Source organism: Oncorhynchus keta, chromosome 1 (assembly GCF_023373465.1).
Source record: "Oncorhynchus keta strain PuntledgeMale-10-30-2019 chromosome 1, Oket_V2, whole genome shotgun sequence".
Lineage (NCBI taxonomy): Eukaryota > Metazoa > Chordata > Actinopteri > Salmoniformes > Salmonidae > Oncorhynchus > Oncorhynchus keta.
This window is the reverse complement of record NC_068421.1, coordinates 4066386-4084305: the sequence shown is the minus strand read 5'-3', so window position 1 is coordinate 4084305 and position 17920 is coordinate 4066386. Positions and strand designations below refer to the sequence as shown.

At 49.1% G+C, this 17920-nt stretch overlaps 2 protein-coding genes across 4 annotated transcripts in view; both read right to left on the bottom strand.

Moving 5' to 3' along the window:
• Nucleotides 1–372: 372 nt before the first annotated feature.
• LOC118378491 (NACHT and WD repeat domain-containing protein 2-like) lies at nt 373–11251 on the bottom strand. Of its 2 annotated transcripts, XM_035765479.2 has the most exons (9): nt 11032–11251; nt 10707–10795; nt 9165–9272; nt 8816–9025; nt 8301–8424; nt 5975–6135; nt 5405–5842; nt 4555–5161; nt 373–4445 (listed from the first exon to the last, which is right to left on the bottom strand). In XM_035765479.2, the coding sequence occupies exons 1-9, from the start codon at nt 11096–11098 to the stop codon at nt 1204–1206; spliced, it is 5046 nt and encodes a 1681-aa protein (XP_035621372.1). In that variant the 5' UTR covers nt 11099–11251; the 3' UTR covers nt 373–1203. The 2 variants fall into 2 exon arrangements, with proteins under 2 accessions (XP_035621372.1, XP_035621373.1); XM_035765480.2 differs by lacking the exon at nt 10707–10795.
• Nucleotides 11252–15281: 4030 nt separating this feature from the next.
• The window catches only part of LOC118378489 (F-BAR and double SH3 domains protein 2-like), a 152587-nt gene continuing 149948 nt past the window's right edge, over nt 15282–17920 (bottom strand). For both annotated transcript variants that reach the window (XM_052460682.1, XM_052460697.1), the window contains 3 exons: nt 17456–17630; nt 16516–16586; nt 15282–16149 (listed from right to left, as the gene is read on the bottom strand). In XM_052460682.1, coding sequence (XP_052316642.1) covers nt 16093–16149; nt 16516–16586; nt 17456–17630 — 303 coding nt within the window. In that variant the 3' untranslated portion in view covers nt 15282–16092. The remainder of the gene's footprint in view (nt 16150–16515; nt 16587–17455; nt 17631–17920) is intronic.

Below are 17920 nucleotides of genomic sequence, written 5' to 3'. Positions count from 1 at the left end.
TATCTTTACAGCTCAGGCTTGTCTGATGTGTTTACAGAGCCAGATTCCATGAGTCATACATACTGTAATACCTTCAGCACACGCGTCGATACTGACGCCTGTGTACTAAAGATCTGACACTTTTGGTACAAATGTTCGTTGTTGTTGATTCCAATAAAGTATTTAAAATGTGACCTTGGTTGGACCTCAGACACCTGTGCTGATAGGACAATTTCTTATTTGAACGCAAGCCCCAATCATTCGCTTAGCTCATAGGCTCAATGTGCACCACAGCCAATGAAGAATGATGTAACCGGCTTCGTATCAATAGGCTGAACAAATATGAGCTGATTTGTTATCGCTCTGCTACATTGATTTTGGACAGAAAACAACCATTTTTAATATCAATTTTATTTAGGAATATCAATTTACTAACAGGTAACAAATGGACAAAATTGTTTAATTAAAATGAATAAAGAAGGAAACTGGCCAACAAGACACAAGTTGGGCATACATCTGTTATGTCATCTCTGAAGAAGACTCAGGACTACATCTGTTATGTCATCTCTGAAGAAGACTCAGGACTACATCTGTTATGTCATCTCTGAAGAAGACTCAGGACTACATCTGTTATGTCATCTCTGAAGAAGACTCAGGACTACATCTGTTATGTCATCTCTGAAGAAGACTCAGGACTACATCTGTTATGTCATCTCTGAAGAAGACTCAGGACTACATCTGTTATGTCATCTCTGAAGAAGACTCAAGCCTACATCTGGTATGTCATCTCCAAAGAAGACTCAGGACTACATCTGTTATGTCATCTCCGAAGAAGACTCAGGACTACATCTGTTATGTCATCTCTGAAGAAGCAAGCCTACATCTGTTATGTCATCTCTGAAGAAGACTCAGGACTACATCTGTTATGTCATCTCTGAAGAAGCAAGCCTACATCTGGTATGTCATCTCCGAAGAAGACTCAGGACTACATATGTTATGTCATCTCCGAAGAAGACTCAGGACTACCTACCTACATATGTTATGTCATCTCCGAAGAAGACTCAGGCCTACATCTGTTATGTCATCTCCGAAAAAGACTCAGGCCTACATCTGTTATGTCATCTCCGAAAAAGACTCAGGACTACATCTGTTATGTCATCTCCGAAGAAGACTCAGGACTACATATGTTATGTCATCTCTGAAGAAGACTCAGGCCTACATCTGTTATGTCATCTCTGAAGAAGACTTGGGCCATGTGATGCTGGGTGTTGCTAGGGGCAACCATCGCACTGGCTCAATGTCACACTGGCATGGCCTCTCCCGACCAATCCCTTGTATCCTTTCCCTGACAGCCCCTCCCCTCCCTGTGATGTCAGAGATGGAGTACACTCCCACAGACCCATCGTGGAAGCCCACATACACACACAGCTCCTCACTCACAGCCAGAGCTGTGGGGGTCTTACACAGACACAACCTCCCCAGTCTCCCCCCGTCAGCCAGCCGTACCACTGCCAGCAATGGCTTAGTGTGCAGGTCACAGGCACAGCCATTATCCTGGGCAGGGGGGTGGCAGATGTAGACAGCATAGCGTCCAGAGTCGTCCATGCAAACTTTGAGGACTGGACCCTGGGCCTTGACCCTACACAGCCTGGCATTGGGCAGGTCCAGCAGGGTGATCAGGTCATCATCAGTGGACAGCAGAGCGAAGCTCCCATCAGACGACATGTGGAAGACCTGTGGCTGGCACAGGAACATCTGGGGGAGCAGAAACTGTCGGCATAACGTCTCCTCTGTCACCTTCCATGTGTAAACAGACCCAGAGGCAGCCATCACGATCACAAAGTCTGGGTGTTCCGGTAGGGTCCGGAAGGCCACGACCGTAGAACGTTCATAGCGTTCTGAGCACGAGAAGCGCTTACTGACGGTGCCAGACCACAGGCTGACGGCGAGCAGGTCGCCATGACGACGGCCTAACAGGAAGGTGCTCTCGGGTGAGACCTGGGCATCAGCCAGGTACAGGTGAATGTTACAGACCACGGCCCCACTGTCCAGATTCCACACCCTGGACAGGCCATGCTGCGACACACACACCCCAATGTGACCGTTAGAGGTGATCAGAACCTCTGTAGCTCTGCTGCCGTGGATACGGTGGAGGTTCTGTCCCGTGTCGCTCCGCCACACGTAAACGTCCTCCCCTGAGAGGCTCACAAGATGGCTGCCGTCTGGAGAGAGACACAGCTTCTCCACGGGGTCGTCGTGCAGGAAGTGAGTCTCCGGACTTCCTGTCTGTAATCTCCACCTCCACAATATCTCTGAGCCGTCAATCACATAGAACCGCTCTCCCATTGGCTCCAGCACCACCTCCCTCACCCCGGCCCCAGTTCTAGGGACCATAGCCGCAGCACATATTACATCTGAGTCCCACGTAGTGAGGTGGCCATTTTGTGTGACCACGGAGAGGACAGAGTCCATCTTGAGCAGTGAGAGGGGTTGGGAAGGACTGCCAGCATCTAAGGACAGGACACACTGACCAGTGGTCATCCTCCACACCAGCACAGAGGGACAGGCCTCTAGCGAAGCCAGGATGAGTTGTCCGTCCTGGGCTAACAACGCCTGAGAGAAGGCCTTCCCCTGTGGAGCTCTGAAATGGTCCCACTGCTCCCAGTCACACGTGTCCCAGAGAATAATCTCCTGGGTTTTACACACCAGCAGAATACAACTCTCTTCTGATAGGTCTGTATTGATGAACTCAAAATGGCTGCTGCCACTACAACACTCTTTTAGGAGTTTGGGATCTGTTTTGGTCGCTACGCACCATAACAATATGTGCCCTCTGCTGTCCACACACGCCATCTCCCTCTCATCCTCACTGAGTATCACAGAGATAACTGATGACTCTGCTGGACTGGAACAGATAGCAGTGAGAGTGCCTCTAGATGTGTCAAATATAGACACTGTGCCTTTCTCCTGGCCACAGTACACAAACTGACCACTAGGGGGAAAAGACACACTCCTCACAGCGTTCTGGCACTGCAAACGGGTGAGGAGGCGGCTGGTGGAAACTTCAGAAACACTCACATAGCTCAGACCTTTCCACCACACACACATCCTGTCATCACACATGAGAAACCCTTCAACTATGGTACTGGAGCATTGGTCTGAGTTGGAACCCTGTCTTTCTAGACTCAGTACATCCTGAAAACACGTTGTCCCAGTCACATCCCACAGGAGCTGTGTGTTGCACTGAGTTGAGAGGAGGATGAAAGTCCCACTACCCCGGACACTTACAAACCTCAGCGCAGGTTCACAGCTCAGTTTCAGTTCCTCTGCCTCTCTACCCCTCCACACCAAAGCAGACCCATCACTCTGAATGACAACCACAGTCCCAGACACTGTCCCCGCTGCATCTGTAACAGCACACTGTCTGGCCTCTGGAAAAAGACACTGTGTGGAGGGTACAGTAGAGGGGGCAGGACTGAGCACCACTCCTAATCCGCTTCCCCTCTTCTTGATCCCCTGTGTCACCTCTTCAGCATAGCCCTCCAGCTCAGGACAGAGCCCCAGGAAAGGAAGCAGCCTGACCTTCATCACCATGGACAGCTCCATAGGGGAGTTCCAGAGGAGACAGGCTGAGTCCCTCAGAATGCCCGCCAGAAGAGCTCTCTCCCTGGGGAAGATGAGCTGGGACGCCCCCTCCCTTTCCCAATCCTCCAGCAGGGTTACCAGATCCCCGAGGAGCCCCGCCCTCAGCATAGCCTGATGGAACTCCAGTGACATCATCAGACCTCGCCCTAGCTCCTCCAACCTGCCACTCTCCTTCAGGTGATAGGGCAGTTCCAGAAGCTTGCGCAGGTTGACTCGCACATGCTCAGAAGAGGGGGAGGAAGAGGATGAGGAGGGTTTAGAGTTAAACACATAGGGTTGACCAAGAGGTTGCCTGTCAATGTATTTTTTCATTCGGGCAGTGTCAGGGACAGGCCCAGGCTGGTTGAGTCCTGTGGTCTGGCTGATGACCAGTGGTTTGGCTCTACCGTAGGCCCAGCGACCATTAAAATAGTCGGCCATCGCTGTGTGCATCTCCTCTCTCATCTCCCAGGAGCTCAGGTACCTCTCACACACCACCAACCCAAAATGTCTACTGACCCAGAATAGAACATGAGACCCTGCAACACTCCTCTTCACCAGAAAACCCTTCAGATCCAACAACAGCCTCTCTACTTCCACCTCAGGTACCCTAAACTTGGAGGGAGGGGGATCACTGGCCGAGACGTACCCAGCCAGCACCGCGTCATCACTGGACAGGAGGTCAGAGAGCTCAGCCTCTGTGAGACCGGTCTTGGAGAGGGTCAGGTAGCTCAGGGCTCGGGACACCAGAACCAACCCATGTTTCTCCTCTTGGTGAACCAGAAACACTGTGATGCTGGAGTGGACACCCACAGGGAGGGTCTCATCAGTCACCTCTGATGCTGAGAGAGAGAGAGCGAGAGAGGACAGAGAGAGAGGGAGTGGGAGAAAGAGAGAAATTAGCTCCAGATATATAGATAGATGTGTTTATACTGTGTTTTTGATGTGTACCTGAGGTCCACAGCGAGGCGTGTCTATGTAGGAGGCGAGCGTAGAGGGTCAGAGGGCAGGAGATCAGGGCCATGTTCATGACCCCCTGCTGTCCTGACGTCACTCTCCTTCCTGACCCCTCCAGGAGGGCTGCCAACATCCTCACACACCCCCTCCCTTCCACCGGCCCCAGCTCCACACTCACACAGCACCCTGAGACACCAAAAACTGCAGAGGAGGATTGTGGGAAATGGAGTTCAAGGGTGTGGAGGGTATTGGTTCGGGTCGGGGAGATGGAGAGCATGAGTTTGATGTTGGGAGGGAGGGGGGAAGGGAGACACTTGATGGTTTGGGGTCCGGAGACGGTCCAAGCTTGGTCTAGGCCGTCAAGGATGAGGACCAGGGGCTGTTTAGGGGTGGGACAGAGGGAGAGAAGGGAGGAAAGGTTATGTCTGAGCTGGGGGAGGCTAGGGTTAGGATCTCTGCTACTGGGCTCAGGGTTACGGTTGTATCTGTGGGCTATCTGGTGGCACAGGCTGGAGAGAAGGTGTCTAGGTGAGAGATTGACTGACAGACTGGTGAACCGGATAATCACCACGGGATCCATGTCGCTCAGCCATGACCTCACCTGCAGAAGAGAGGAGAGAGAAACAGGCTGTTATGTGGCGCTGCCAATCAGTACAGTCCCAGTCATTTGGGATGGACCCTGCAGATCTCTTCTAAAGCAAGATATTATTAGATATTATAATGAATGTTGTCTGGATATTCAGTCAGTAATGTAGCTGGTAATGTCTTATAGAAGCAACAGGTAGTTTCTTCTTCCAATCACTTCTATAAGATTCTGTCTGTCCTGAGTTACTGCTCCATCTACCTGCTGTGCACAATGTGCCAGCAGCACAGTTTTCCCTGTGCACGGCCCTCCTACGACCACTAGTGGGTGTTGTGTGTCCCTCTGCTCCAGGTAAGACCTGACTTCCACTTCCTCTGGCCGATTGTTGTCATAGAGACGGGAATAGAGAGAACACAGCTCCTCTTGCTCAGCCTGCTCTCTGGTCAACGCATCATCAGAATGAGGTGAAGATACTGACTTTCCCATTCCCGTGGCGACAGAGCTGTCAATCAGAGCCAGGAGGTCGGAGTAGAGCTGCTGGCAGAGACCCTCCGCATAGCTCCTCCTCCTGGCAGGGGTGTAACCATGACGAGGGTCGCATTCCGAAGTTGTGGTGTACACCAGGAGCTGACAGGAAGTCACCAGGCTGGGCAGGAAGTGGTCACAGAGCTGGGACAGGAGGCTGTCATCGGACACAGCCTGCGGTAGATGGGGGATGACGTTACTCCTTACCTAATACCACTGATACAAGGTCAGATATTTGTCATCCCCAGGTAGAGGTTGGGGGGAGTGTAATCAGATTCTAGATCAGTTATTAAGTGAAGCACGTACCTTGAGAGGAGGATAGGGGTGTAGGGGCGGCTCTTTAGGGGGCTGGTCTGCCCCCTCCCTCTGGCCCCGCCCATTGGAGATCTTGTTGACATAGACCAGGCAGCGTTTGATGTCACGTCTTGGACAATTCTCCAGAGCGAATCGCAGGTCTGTGTCGAGAGCTAGAGAGAGAGAGTTTTCAAAATGTACACCTTAATAAAGAGCATATTACATACGGATCTGTTGGACAACTTAAATGTCTGGAGAGATGTGTGAAGAATGTACAATTCCTATAGATAATCTGAAATCCTACTAGAGTGATGGAGCTATTTAAAATGTCAGAGAGGTGAATAGAAGTATAGTTTGTCTTTCTTCCAGTAGATGTTGCTCAACTCCCACCACTTCATTCGCCTTACGCCTAAAGAGAGAGATGGGGGTGTGAGGTCGCCTGTTCTCTGTTGAACACAGCACCTCGACGAAGGGAACATTGAGTCATTTCACACCTTTCTTCAGATGGATGTGCAAATCTAGATTATAGAAAGATACTGGGATATCTGTTACTATGGGGACAGAGAGATAGCAACGGTGTTTTGGGTTGCTTTTGGGGGCTGAGTGTGAGTTCACGTGGCTCATTTTCTGCATGTATAGAACTGAACCACGACCTTTAAACTGTCTGGCCTAGCTGGACAGGTGGTACAACCATGTAGTTTTCATTCAGTCGCTTGTCATTGGTCGAGGACTGAAGAGTAAGTCACATGGTAATCTGTACCTAAAGGGGCTATAGAGACACATGACTATAACACACACTGACCACAGACAGAGGTCATGGCTGTGGACAAACAGACTGGACTTCTGATGGAGCTACTGATCATTGGCTCCTCTCCTGACTGATTGGCTACTGTGTGTTATGATGAGGCTCATTATTTCAAATAGTGTATTACATGTGAGTTGTGTGCTGTATTTTGTTGGTGCCCAAAAGTCATTTTTATTCTGTTGATCAGAATGATTGGTGGAGATTCTCTCTACTCCATAGTGGGAGATGATGTCATTCTGCAATGTGCCAATCAGGTTCATCCATAAACCGGCTCCAATGTTGTTTTAGAGAATTTGGCGGTACGTCTAACCGGCCTCACAACCACAGACCACGTGTAACCACGCCAGCCCAGGACCTCCACATCCGGCTTCTTCACCTGCGGGAACAGCCACCCGGACAGCTGATGTAACTGTGGGTTTGGACACTCTAAGAATTTCTGTAAACAGTCATAAACCGTCTCAGGGAAGCTCATCTGCCTGCTCGTCTTCCTTCAACTGACTGCAGTTTGACGTCGTAACAGACTTCAGTGGGCGAATGCTCACCTTGGATGGCCACTGGCACGCTGGAGAAGTGTGCTCTTCATGAATGAATCCCGGTTTCAACTGTACTGGGCAGATGGCAGACGCATGGCATGGTGTGGGAGAGCGGTTTGCTGACATCAGCATTTTTAACATTGTAAATAAGAATTTGTTCTGACTTGCCTAGTTAAAAAAGGTTAAATAAAAAATATTTTAAAAACAGTGCCCCCTGGTGGCAGTGGGATTATGGTATGGGCAGGCATAAACTACTGATAACTAACACAATTGCATTTTATCGATGGCTATTTAAATGCACAGAGATACCGTGACGAGATCCTGCCGTGCCATTCATCCATCGCCATCACCTCATGTTTCAGCATGATAATGCACGGCCCCATGTCACAAGGATCTGTACATAATTCCTGGACACTGAAAATGTCCCAGTTCTTCCATGGCCTGCATACTCACCAGACACGTCACCCACTGAGCATGTTTGGGATGCCCTGGATCAACATGTACGGAACCGTGTTCCAGTTCCCGCCAATATCCAGCAACACACAGCCATTGAAGAGGAGTGGGACAACATTCCACAGGCCCCAATCAACAGCCTGATCAACTCCATGTGAAGGAAATGTGTCGCGCTGTATGAGGTAAATGGTGGTCACACCAGATACTGACTGGGTTTCTGAACCACAACCCTACTTTTATTTTTAAGGTCTCTGTGACCAACAGAATCACATCTGTATTCACAGTCATGTGAAATCCATATATTAGGGCCTAATGAATTTATTTAAATTAACTGATTTTCTTATATGAACTGTAAATCTTTGAAATTATTGCATGTTGTGTTTATATTTTTGTTCAGTGTGGTTAAAGAATAAATACTTAGAAAACAGTATTTTGCTATTTAAGACTCCCTTTGAAACATTCTCTTGTGCTTTTGACAGTGTGCAGATCGATACAGGACTAGCCTAGATCATCTCACTAACACATCTCGCTAACACATCTCACTCACCTGACCTGTAGTAGCCTAGGGTTGTTAGGAGACCCTCCTGAACACACTGACTCACAGCAGCCTGCAAGACCTTCCTCATCTCCTCCTCCTCTTCAACACCCGTTTCTCCTGTCTTTTCATCTGTCTGAGAAAAAGATCATTATAACCTGTGCTGCACTGTGTGTGTGTGTGTGTGTGTGTGTGTGTGTGTGTGTGTGTGTGTGTGTGTGTGTGTGTGTGTGTGTGTGTGTGTGTGTGTGTGTGTACCTGGTGATTTCTCCTCACCTGTTTGTCGGGGTGCAGCTGTGTGTGTGTGTGTGTGTACCTGGTGATTTCTCCTCACCTGTTTGTCGGGTGCAGCTTTGTGTGAATGTGTGTGTGTGTGTGTGTGTGTGTGTGTACCTGGTGATTTCTCCTCACCTGTTTGTCGGGTTGCAGCTGTGTGTGAATGTGTGTGTGTGTGTGTGTGTGTGTGTGTGTGTGTGTGTGTGTGTGTGTGTGTGTGTGTGTGTGTGTACCTGGTGATTTCTCCTCACCTGTTTGTCGGGGTGCAGCTTTGTGTGAATGTGTGTCTGTCGTTGCAGGCAGAAGGACGGTGGTATTGTATTCTCGTCTCTCAGGTATGCCTTCTCTAGAGCACGGGTACTGATGCCCGCTCGCTGGCACACCTGGAGCAGCCTGTGGAACTCTGCCACCTCCACCTGGGCAGGTAAACACACAGCACCATACTGTGCCCCCACCAGAGCCTGCAGCGCCACCCACAGGACACACAGAGAAGTACAGGAGTTACTACATGTGTGTAGGGTTGATTAGGGAAAAGGGGTTATACTAAATGTACTAAGTAGGGTGTAGGGGTTGATTTGGGACATGGATGTGGTGCCTTACCACTAGGTAGGGTCCGTCAGAGCTTTCTCTACACGCCTGTAGTAGCTTTTGTCTAGTCTGTTGGTCTGGCCCGGTTCTGGGATCACTTGCCTCATAAGGGTCTATCACCTACATACACATGATAGAGAATCCAATTGAATCAGACATTCAATGGCTTCCCTAGTTCACAGCCATAGCTGGGCCGAGTATTGTCACCTGAGAGTCCGCTTAAGTGTGTGAGTCAACTTAACTACAATATTCTGGAGAGAGATGATTTATCAAACATATAGTATGACATGTATTATCGTTCACACAGCTGTAAAAATACATATGCAAAACATCAAGTCCATCTGAATATGGGTTTTGTTCAACAAGCTCATAACTCCTGCTGCTCAATAGAGATAATAACTTCATAAACACATCATATTGCCTGAAGGAAAACTCACACTCAACACACACAGTCACTCAGCACCTGTTCATACTTAACAATAACACACCCCTCCCCTGCTCTCTCTTCATGGCACCATTGTGAGAACATCCTCTGTCCCCTACCAATCAACAGTAGAATGTGTTGAGTTGAACTGCTCCTAAAGTCCGGCTTCTGTAGAGGCTTTGATCTCACGCTCCGTGTCTCTCCACCATGAGGGGTACTGCCATGATACAGGACCAGCTAAATAAGACCTTCCTACAGTATGACCAGCTAAATAAGACCGTCCTACAGTATGATACAGGACCAGCTAAATAAGACCGTCCTACAGTATGATACAGGACCAGCTAAATAAGACCGTCCTACAGTATGATACAGGACCAGCTAAATAAGATCTGCCTACAGTATGATACAGGACCAGCTAAATAAGACTGTCCTACAGTATGATACAGGACCAGCTAAATAAGGCTGTCCTACAGTATGATACAGGACCAGCTAAATAAGATCTGCCTACAGTATGATACAGGACCAGCTAAATAAGGCCGTCCTACAGTATGATACAGGACCAGCTAAATAAGACCGTCCTACAGTATGATGCAGGACCAGCTAAATAAGATCTGCCTACAGTATGATACAGGACCAGCTAAATAAGATCTGCCTACAGTATGATACAGGACCAGCTAAATAAGATCTGCTTACAGTATGATACAGGACCAGCTAAATAAGACCTGGCTACAGTATGATACAGGACCAGCTAAATAAGACCGTCCTACAGTATGACCAGCTAAATAAGGCCGTCCTACAGTATGATACAGGACCAGCTAAATAAGATCTGCCTACAGTATGATACAGGACCAGCTAAATAAGACCGTCCTACAGTATGACCAGCTAAATAAGATCTGCCTACAGTATGATACAGGACCAGCTAAATAAGATCTGCCTACAGTATGATACAGGACCAGCTAAATAAGATCTGCCTACAGTATGATACAGGACCAGCTAAATAAGATCTGCCTACAGTATGATACAGGACCAGCTAAATAAGATCTGCCTACAGTATGATACAGGACCAGCTAAATAAGATCTGCCTACAGTATGATATCCATTCCAACATCAAAACAGAGGTGACCTCTCACCTTGAAGTCCAGTCCGTATGTGTGTCTGCAGTGCTCCCTCAGCCTGGGAAACACATTTTCTCTCAGAGCCCTGCGTTCCACAACAGAGTCTAGACCACACACAGGGGTTATACTTCCATTCCTTCTCCAACCAGGGTCATACACCACACACACAGGGGTTATACTTCCATTCCTTCTCCAACCAGGGTCATACAGCACACACACAGGGGTTATACTTCCATTCCTTCTCCAACCAGGGTCATGCAGCACACACACAGGGGTTATACTTCCATTCCTTCTCCAACCAGGGTCATACAGCACACACACACAGTCAGACCTGCTGTACCTTCTGGATTAGAACACAGGTAAACCTTGATACAGGACTTGCATGATGCTGTTCGGGAGTCGTCCATGATTCTGTCAGAGGCAACGATAAGACATAAACGGAAAATAGCATCCACACGGGACAAAAAAACAATACAATTAAACTATTTAGTAGGACCAAAGTAACAAACTTGCACAGGCTAGTAGTGAGTCCAGCCTAAACGATTCTCCCTTCCCCCCCTCGCTCAGTCTCTCCTCCCCCTTGCTGTTCCCATCAGGAAACTGCCTTCTGATGCTGTTCTGGATAATGAACACACTCTCTCAGATTCACACATTAGACAGATATTGTATCACAAGTCTTTTAAGTTTACTGTGAATAACAAAAATGTTATGAAAAGTATTTTTCCAATCCGTTTTATTATTTAACATTTGTACACAATAAATACAAACTTTTTTATTTTTTTTATTTTTTTTTACAGCCAATAATAATATGCGGAAATAATTTTGCACCTGTTCTCAATGTTGTCACCATGGCAACATTCAGAAGAGAGAAGGCCTGTTGTTCAACTACACTGATTTAGCAGCTCGGAAACATCTCCAAAACAAAACAAAATCAAATAGATATATATAAAAAATAATCTAAAATAAACTAAAAGTACAGGGACACAGGACTGTTGTATAGAGGAAGATTACAGAGTTATATTTGACCAGAGAGATTAACCATAACAACACACGTATTGTAATAAAAAGTGTTGGCTTGATCTGTGGGTGAGAACAGCTTTCTGACAAGATGGAGGACATTGATGTTAACCATAAACTTCAAAACCAGTTTGATAAACATTCTGAAGATGTAAGAGAGATCAAGGAGAGGGTGTGGTTTAGAGAAGACCAAACTAGCCAAGCAAAGATAGGATCGTATCCTTCCTCCTCTCGCAGTATAATCACTCTCAAAGCTCATACACCACCTAAAACTAACAAATACACATTCTCCCTACAATCATTCAATATTCCTTAGAAATGTTTCATAATTCAAATCAAATATATGTATATATATATTTTAACATTTATAACACCATTCTAAAGGAGCACCTCACCCTCCAAGACCAAATGGTTCCCTGGCTTCTGTAGAACACGATGCTGAGTCAAAGGTTAGGGGTCAGAGGATAGGAATCAGAGGATAGGGGTCAGAGGTTAGGGGTCAGAAGTTAAGTGTCAGAGGTTAGGGGTCAGAGTTTAGGCGTCAGAGGTTAGGGGTCAGAGGTTAGGAAGGTGCAGCCAGAATGAGACGGCAACACTGAAAAACAACAGAAATACAAACAAGAGAATAAAACCAATCAAAAGGAATAAAGTGCTATGATGTCTCCCTAGGTTGGGTTTAGGAAGGCTTGAAGGGGCTGGTTATGGATATTGGTAAGGTGTATCCTCACAGGTTGTTGAATCTTCTATACGATAGGGCATATCACCGTAAAATAAACTTATCATTGTGGCAGATTTGAAATGTGCAAGCCAATCGCTGTGTGAAATGTTAGGACCTAATTTATCAGCCTGAAGTGCTTTCCAAATCTACACAACATCATATGTCAAAGTTCAAGGGTCAAACTGAAAGGTCACAAGTGAGACAAGTCAGACCGTTTCCCACATCTACCTCTTCCTCCTCAGTAACTTTAGGGGCTCGGTAGGGATGTGGTATACCATTAATTGCTTAGTGGGTAGGACGCGGAATGGTAGGACGCGGAATCAAAATCACACCAACAAAAAATTGTGATTGAAACAACGTAGACTTCCTGGTTTCAATAATAAAAGCTACAGTCTTAAAGTAGGAATACACAAAGAGGTGGCAGAAAGCATCTCCCCTGTCCCCTGTGGTGCAGCTCCCCTGTCCCCTGTGGTGCAGCTCCCCTGTCCCCTGTGGTGCAGCTCCCCTGTCCCCTGTGGTGCAGCTCCTCTGGACATGTTGTCCCCTGTGGTGCAGCTCCTCTGGACATGTTGTCCCCTGTGGTGCAGCTCCCCTGGACATGTTGTCCCCTGTGGTGCAGCTCCCCTGGACATGTTTTCCCCTGTGGTGCAGCTCCTCTGGACATGTTGTCCCCTGTGGTGCAGCTCCTCTGGACATGTTGTCCCCTGTGGTGCAGCTCCTCTGGACATGTTGTCCCCTGTGGTGCAGCTCCTCTGGACATGTTGTCCCCTGTGGTGCAGCTCCTCTGGACATGTTGTCCCCTGTGGTGCAGCTCCTCTGGACATGTTGTCCCCTGTGGTGCAGCTCCTCTGGACATGTTGTCCCCTGTGGTGCAGCTCCTCTGGACATGTTGTCCCCTGTGGTGCAGCTCCTCTGGACATGTTGTCCCCTGTGGTGCAGCTCCCCTGGACATGTTGTCCCCTGTGGTGCAGCTCCCCTGGACATGTTGTCCCCTGTGGTGCAGCTCCCCTGGACATGTTGTCCCCTGTGGTGCAGCTCCCCTGGACATGTTGTCCCCTGTGGTGCAGCTCCCCTGGACATGTTGTCCCCTGTGGTGCAGCTCCCCTGGACATGTTGTCCCCTGTGGTGCAGCTCCTCTGGACATGTTGTCCCCTGTGGTGCAGCTCCTCTGGACATGTTGTCCCCTGGACATGTTGTCCCCTGTGGTACAGTTCCTCTGGACATGTTGTCCCCTGGACATGTTGTCCCCTGTGGTGCAGCTCCCCTGGACATGTTGTCCCCTGTGGTGCAGCTCCCCTGGACATGTTGTCCCCTGTGGTGCAGCTCCTCTGGACATGTTGTCCCCTGTGGTGCAGCTCCTCTTGACATGTTGTCCCCTGTGGTGCAGCTCCTCTGGACATGTTGTCCCCTGTGGTGCAGCTCCTCTTGACATGTTGTCCCCTGTGGTGCAGCTCCTCTTGACATGTTGTCCCCTGTGGTGCAGCTCCTCTGGACATGTTGTCCCCTGTGGTGCAGCTCCCCTGGACATGTTGTCCCCTGTGGTGCAGCTCCCCTGGACATGTTGTCCCCTGTGGTGCAGCTCCTCTGGACATGTTGTCCCCTGTGGTGCAGCTCCCCTGGACATGTTGTCCCCTGGACATGTTGTCCCCTGGACATGTTGTCCCCTGTGGTGCAGCTCCCCTGGACATGTTGTCCCCTGTGGTGCAGCTCCCCTGGACATGTTGTCCCCTGTGGTGCAGCTCCTCTGGACATGTTGTCCCCTGGACATGTTGTCCCCTGTGGTGCAGCTCCTCTGGACATGTTGTCCCCTGTGGTCCAGCTCCTCTGGACATGTTGTCCTCTGGACATGTTGTCCTCCGTGGTGATGTTGTTTTCTGCACCCTTCTCTACTTCCCATCTTTCGGGTGGGCCTCTGGGTTCGTTCATTCAGTCGTTTAAATACAGTCTCTCTCCACTCAACATCCCCCTCACTCAGACTCCAGCAGAGAGAGAGACCCGGTCCAACACATAACCAGAACAGGGGTTGATTCTGACAGGCCGTCAGAGAAAACAGTCATCGTAAAGCATTAAATGCAGGTATCACTATATATGTCTGAAGGGTAAACAGAAGCCTGACCAGGGGTTACAACCACAGCTGTAAAACACCAAACCTCTGACCCCATCTCTTAGAGCACTTCCTATTGTCTCCTCTGCACTGCATGTTGACGACTACATATCAATGATACAAACACACACTGTTCATCAGAGGTTGAAGCTGAGGAGACTTATCTCTCTGTGTGTGTGTGTGTGTGTGTGTGTGTGTGTGTGTGTGTGTGTGTGTGTGTGTGTGTGTGTGTGTGTGTGTGTGGTGGTTCCCACTGATCCATACAAACTGCAGATAGACAGAACAGTCTGTCTGAGAAGGAGAGAGAGATGGAGGGAGGTGTTAGAGAACTTTCAGGGAGGATCCAGCCCCACCTTTCTCTCTCCCTCTCCCTTCCTCCCTCCATCTCTCCCTCTCTCTCTCTCCCTTCCTCCCTCTCTCTCCCTCCCTCCCTCTCCCTTCCTCCCTCCATCTCTCCCTTCCTCCCTCCATCTCTCCCTTCCTCCCTCTCTCCCTCCCTCCCTTCCTCTCTCCCTCCCTTCCTCTCTCCCTTCCTCCCTCTCTCCCTCCATCTCTCCCTTCCTCCCTCCCCCCATCTCTCCCTTCCTCCCTCTCTCCCTTCCTCCCTCTCTCCCTCCCTCTCTCTTTCCTTTCCTCCCTCCCTTCCTCTCCCTTCCTCCCTCCCTTCCTCTCCCTTCCTCCCTCCCTTCCTCCCTCCCTCCCTCTCTTCCTTCCTCCCTCCCTCTCTCTCTCTCTCTCTCCCTTCCTCCCTCCCTTCCTCTCTCTCTCTCTCTCTCTCTCTCTCCCTCTCTCCATACCCTTTAACTGTATGTACAATGCTATTTCAGGTTGACATACGGATCAACTTCTACTACATATAAAATAGATACTCCAATCAGCGGGTTAGGCTAATATGAAACATTCCTATGACAACAGTAATGTACTGTACTAATCCACATTAAACACGTATGATACGACTATATATGGCAAGAACAGGGGAATCCCAGCTCACATAGCAGATAAAACTCCCTTTCATAGCAACTCTCCTCCTCAACATGTCTCCTTTTCATTCTCCTCTTCCTCCCGCTCTTCCTCCTTTCATTCATAATGGCTGCCAGATGGGAGCAAAGTTAAGGCAACAGACAGTCTGACACAGAGGGAGAGGAGGGGTGAGCAGGGAGGGGCTGCTACTCCTTGTTGCTAGGAGACATAATCATCTTCCTTCCCTTGTTTCTTCCCAGTGCTGGGAGGTTGGGGGGAGAGAAGGGGGAGTTCGTCCCCGTGCTGGGAGGTTGGGGGAGAGAAGGGGGAGTTCGTCCCAGTGTTGGGAGGTAGGGGGAGAGAAGGGGGAGTTCGTCCCAGTGTTGGGAGGGAGGGGGAGAGAAGGGGGAGTTCGTCCCAGTGTTGGGAGGAAGGGGGAGAGAAGGGGGAGTTATTCCCAGTGTTGGGAGAGAAGGGGGAGTTATATGGTTCAAAGGTTAGAGGTAAAGCCCAGTTCAAAGTTCAGTCACTCAGGTCTGCAGGGCAGCGCTGTGCTGTCCGTCTGTCTGTCTGTCTGTCACACCAGTGTGATCTCCACCTCCTCAGTCTTCTCTGCTTTTTTGCGAGGTTTCTGCTTGGGGGGGGGGGGCTGCACGGACCTATGGAGCGGGAGAGAGAGAGGGAGGGAGGGCATTAAACACATATCTGATCTACCTGCAGTAATGACTTTAAATCCACACTGCTTCTCACAATACTGGCCTTGATCTACAGGCAGTAATGACTTTAAATCCACACTGCTTCTCACAATACTGGCCTTGATCTACATGGAGTAATGACTTTAAATCCACACTGCTTCTCCCAATACTGGCCTTGATCTACATTCAGTCATGACTTTAAATCCACACTGCTTCTCACAATACTGGCCTTGATCTTACATGCAGTAATGACTTTAAATCCACACTGCTTCTCCCAATACTGGCCTTGATCTATGCCTGCTGAAAGGTTGAGTATTTGGGGTGGCTTACAGGTCGTAGTTTGCTAGGGCCTCCGTCGGGAGTGAACTCTGGAGACACTGGACTCAGAGCAGAACTATGATCTGATGAGAGAGACAGAGAGAAGGGGACAGAGACAGAGAGAAGGGGACAGAGACAGAGAGAAGGGGACAGAGACAGAGAGAAGGGGACAGAGACAGAGAGAAGGGGACAGAGACAGAGAGAAGGGGACAGAAAGAGAGAGAAGGAGACAGAGACAGAGAGAAGGAGACAGAGAGAGAGAAGGGGACAGAAAGAGAGAGAAGGAGAAGGGGACAGAGACAGAGAGAAGGGGACAGAGACAAGGGGACAGAAAGAGAGAGAAGGAGAAGGGGACAGAGACAGAGAGAAGGGGACAGAGACAGAGAGAAGGGGACAGAAAGAGAGAGAAGGAGACAGAGACAGAGAGAAGGGGACAGAGAGAGAGAAGGGGACAGAGACAGAGAGAAGGGGACAGAAAGAGAGAGAAGGAGAAGGGGACAGAGACAAGGGGACAGAGACAGAGAGAAGGGGAGAGACAGAGAGAAGGGGACAGAGACAGAGAGAAGGGGACAGAGACAGAGAGAAGGGGACAGAGACAGAGAGAAGGGGAGAGACAGAGAGAAGGGGACAGAGACAGAGAGAAGGGGAGAGACAGAGAGAAGGGGAGAGACAGAGAGAAGGGGACAGAGACAGAGAGAAGGGGACAGAGACAGAGAGAAGGGGACAGAAAGAGAGAGAAGGAGAAGGGGACAGAAAGAGAGAGAAGGGGACAGAGACAGAGAGAAGGGGACAGAAAGAGAGAGAAGGAGAAGGGGACAGAAAGAGAGAGAGGCAGATAAAGACAGGCAGAGAGAGATGTACTCATTTTACAGTCTTACTGACTGTATGTAATTGTCATGTTACTCTTTCTTACATGTGTAAAAACAAAACCCAGCATTGGTCGCTCTCTTACTATGAGTGGGTCCCTTGTACGTTGTGGGAGGCGGCTTGTGTTCCCCGTTGACAGAGGGTGAGCGAGGGAGGGGCGGAGGGGTGGGGGTGTCTGGGGTGGCATAGGGGCTGCACGGGGGCTGATCATACAGAGGGAGGGGTGGCAGGGAGGAGGGCAGCCTCGAAGATGGAGAGATCTGGAAGGGGGAGGAAAGATAAAGATGGAAAGAGGGAGACAAAGAGAAAGAGAGAGACATTTAGGGGTTAGAGGACAGTGTCAATCATCTTTCACAGATTCTGCATACCGAGACTTATTCAAAACCATTGAAAACACAGTCTCCATATCATTGTTCTCCAGGCCGACAGACAGGAAGTGAGCCAGGCGACAAACGTTTAGCACTCAGTCCAAACCAAGATAACAGAGCTGTTATTCTCAGAGGACTGGAGTAGTTCTAATCACACTGTTATCTACAGTAAACAACTCCTG

Coding starts and splice junctions, on each gene's coding strand:
- LOC118378491 (XM_035765479.2), bottom strand. CDS start 11,098: ATGGACGACTCCCGAACAGCATCATGCAAGTCCTGTATCAAGGTTTAC. Junction 9,026..9,164: donor CTGACGGACCCTACCTAGTG/GTAAGGCACCAC, acceptor GTGGCGCTGCAG/GCTCTGGTGGGGGCACAGTA. Junction 6,136..8,300: donor CCTAGGCTACTACAGGTCAG/GTGAGTGAGATG, acceptor CTCTCTCTCTAG/CTCTCGACACAGACCTGCGA.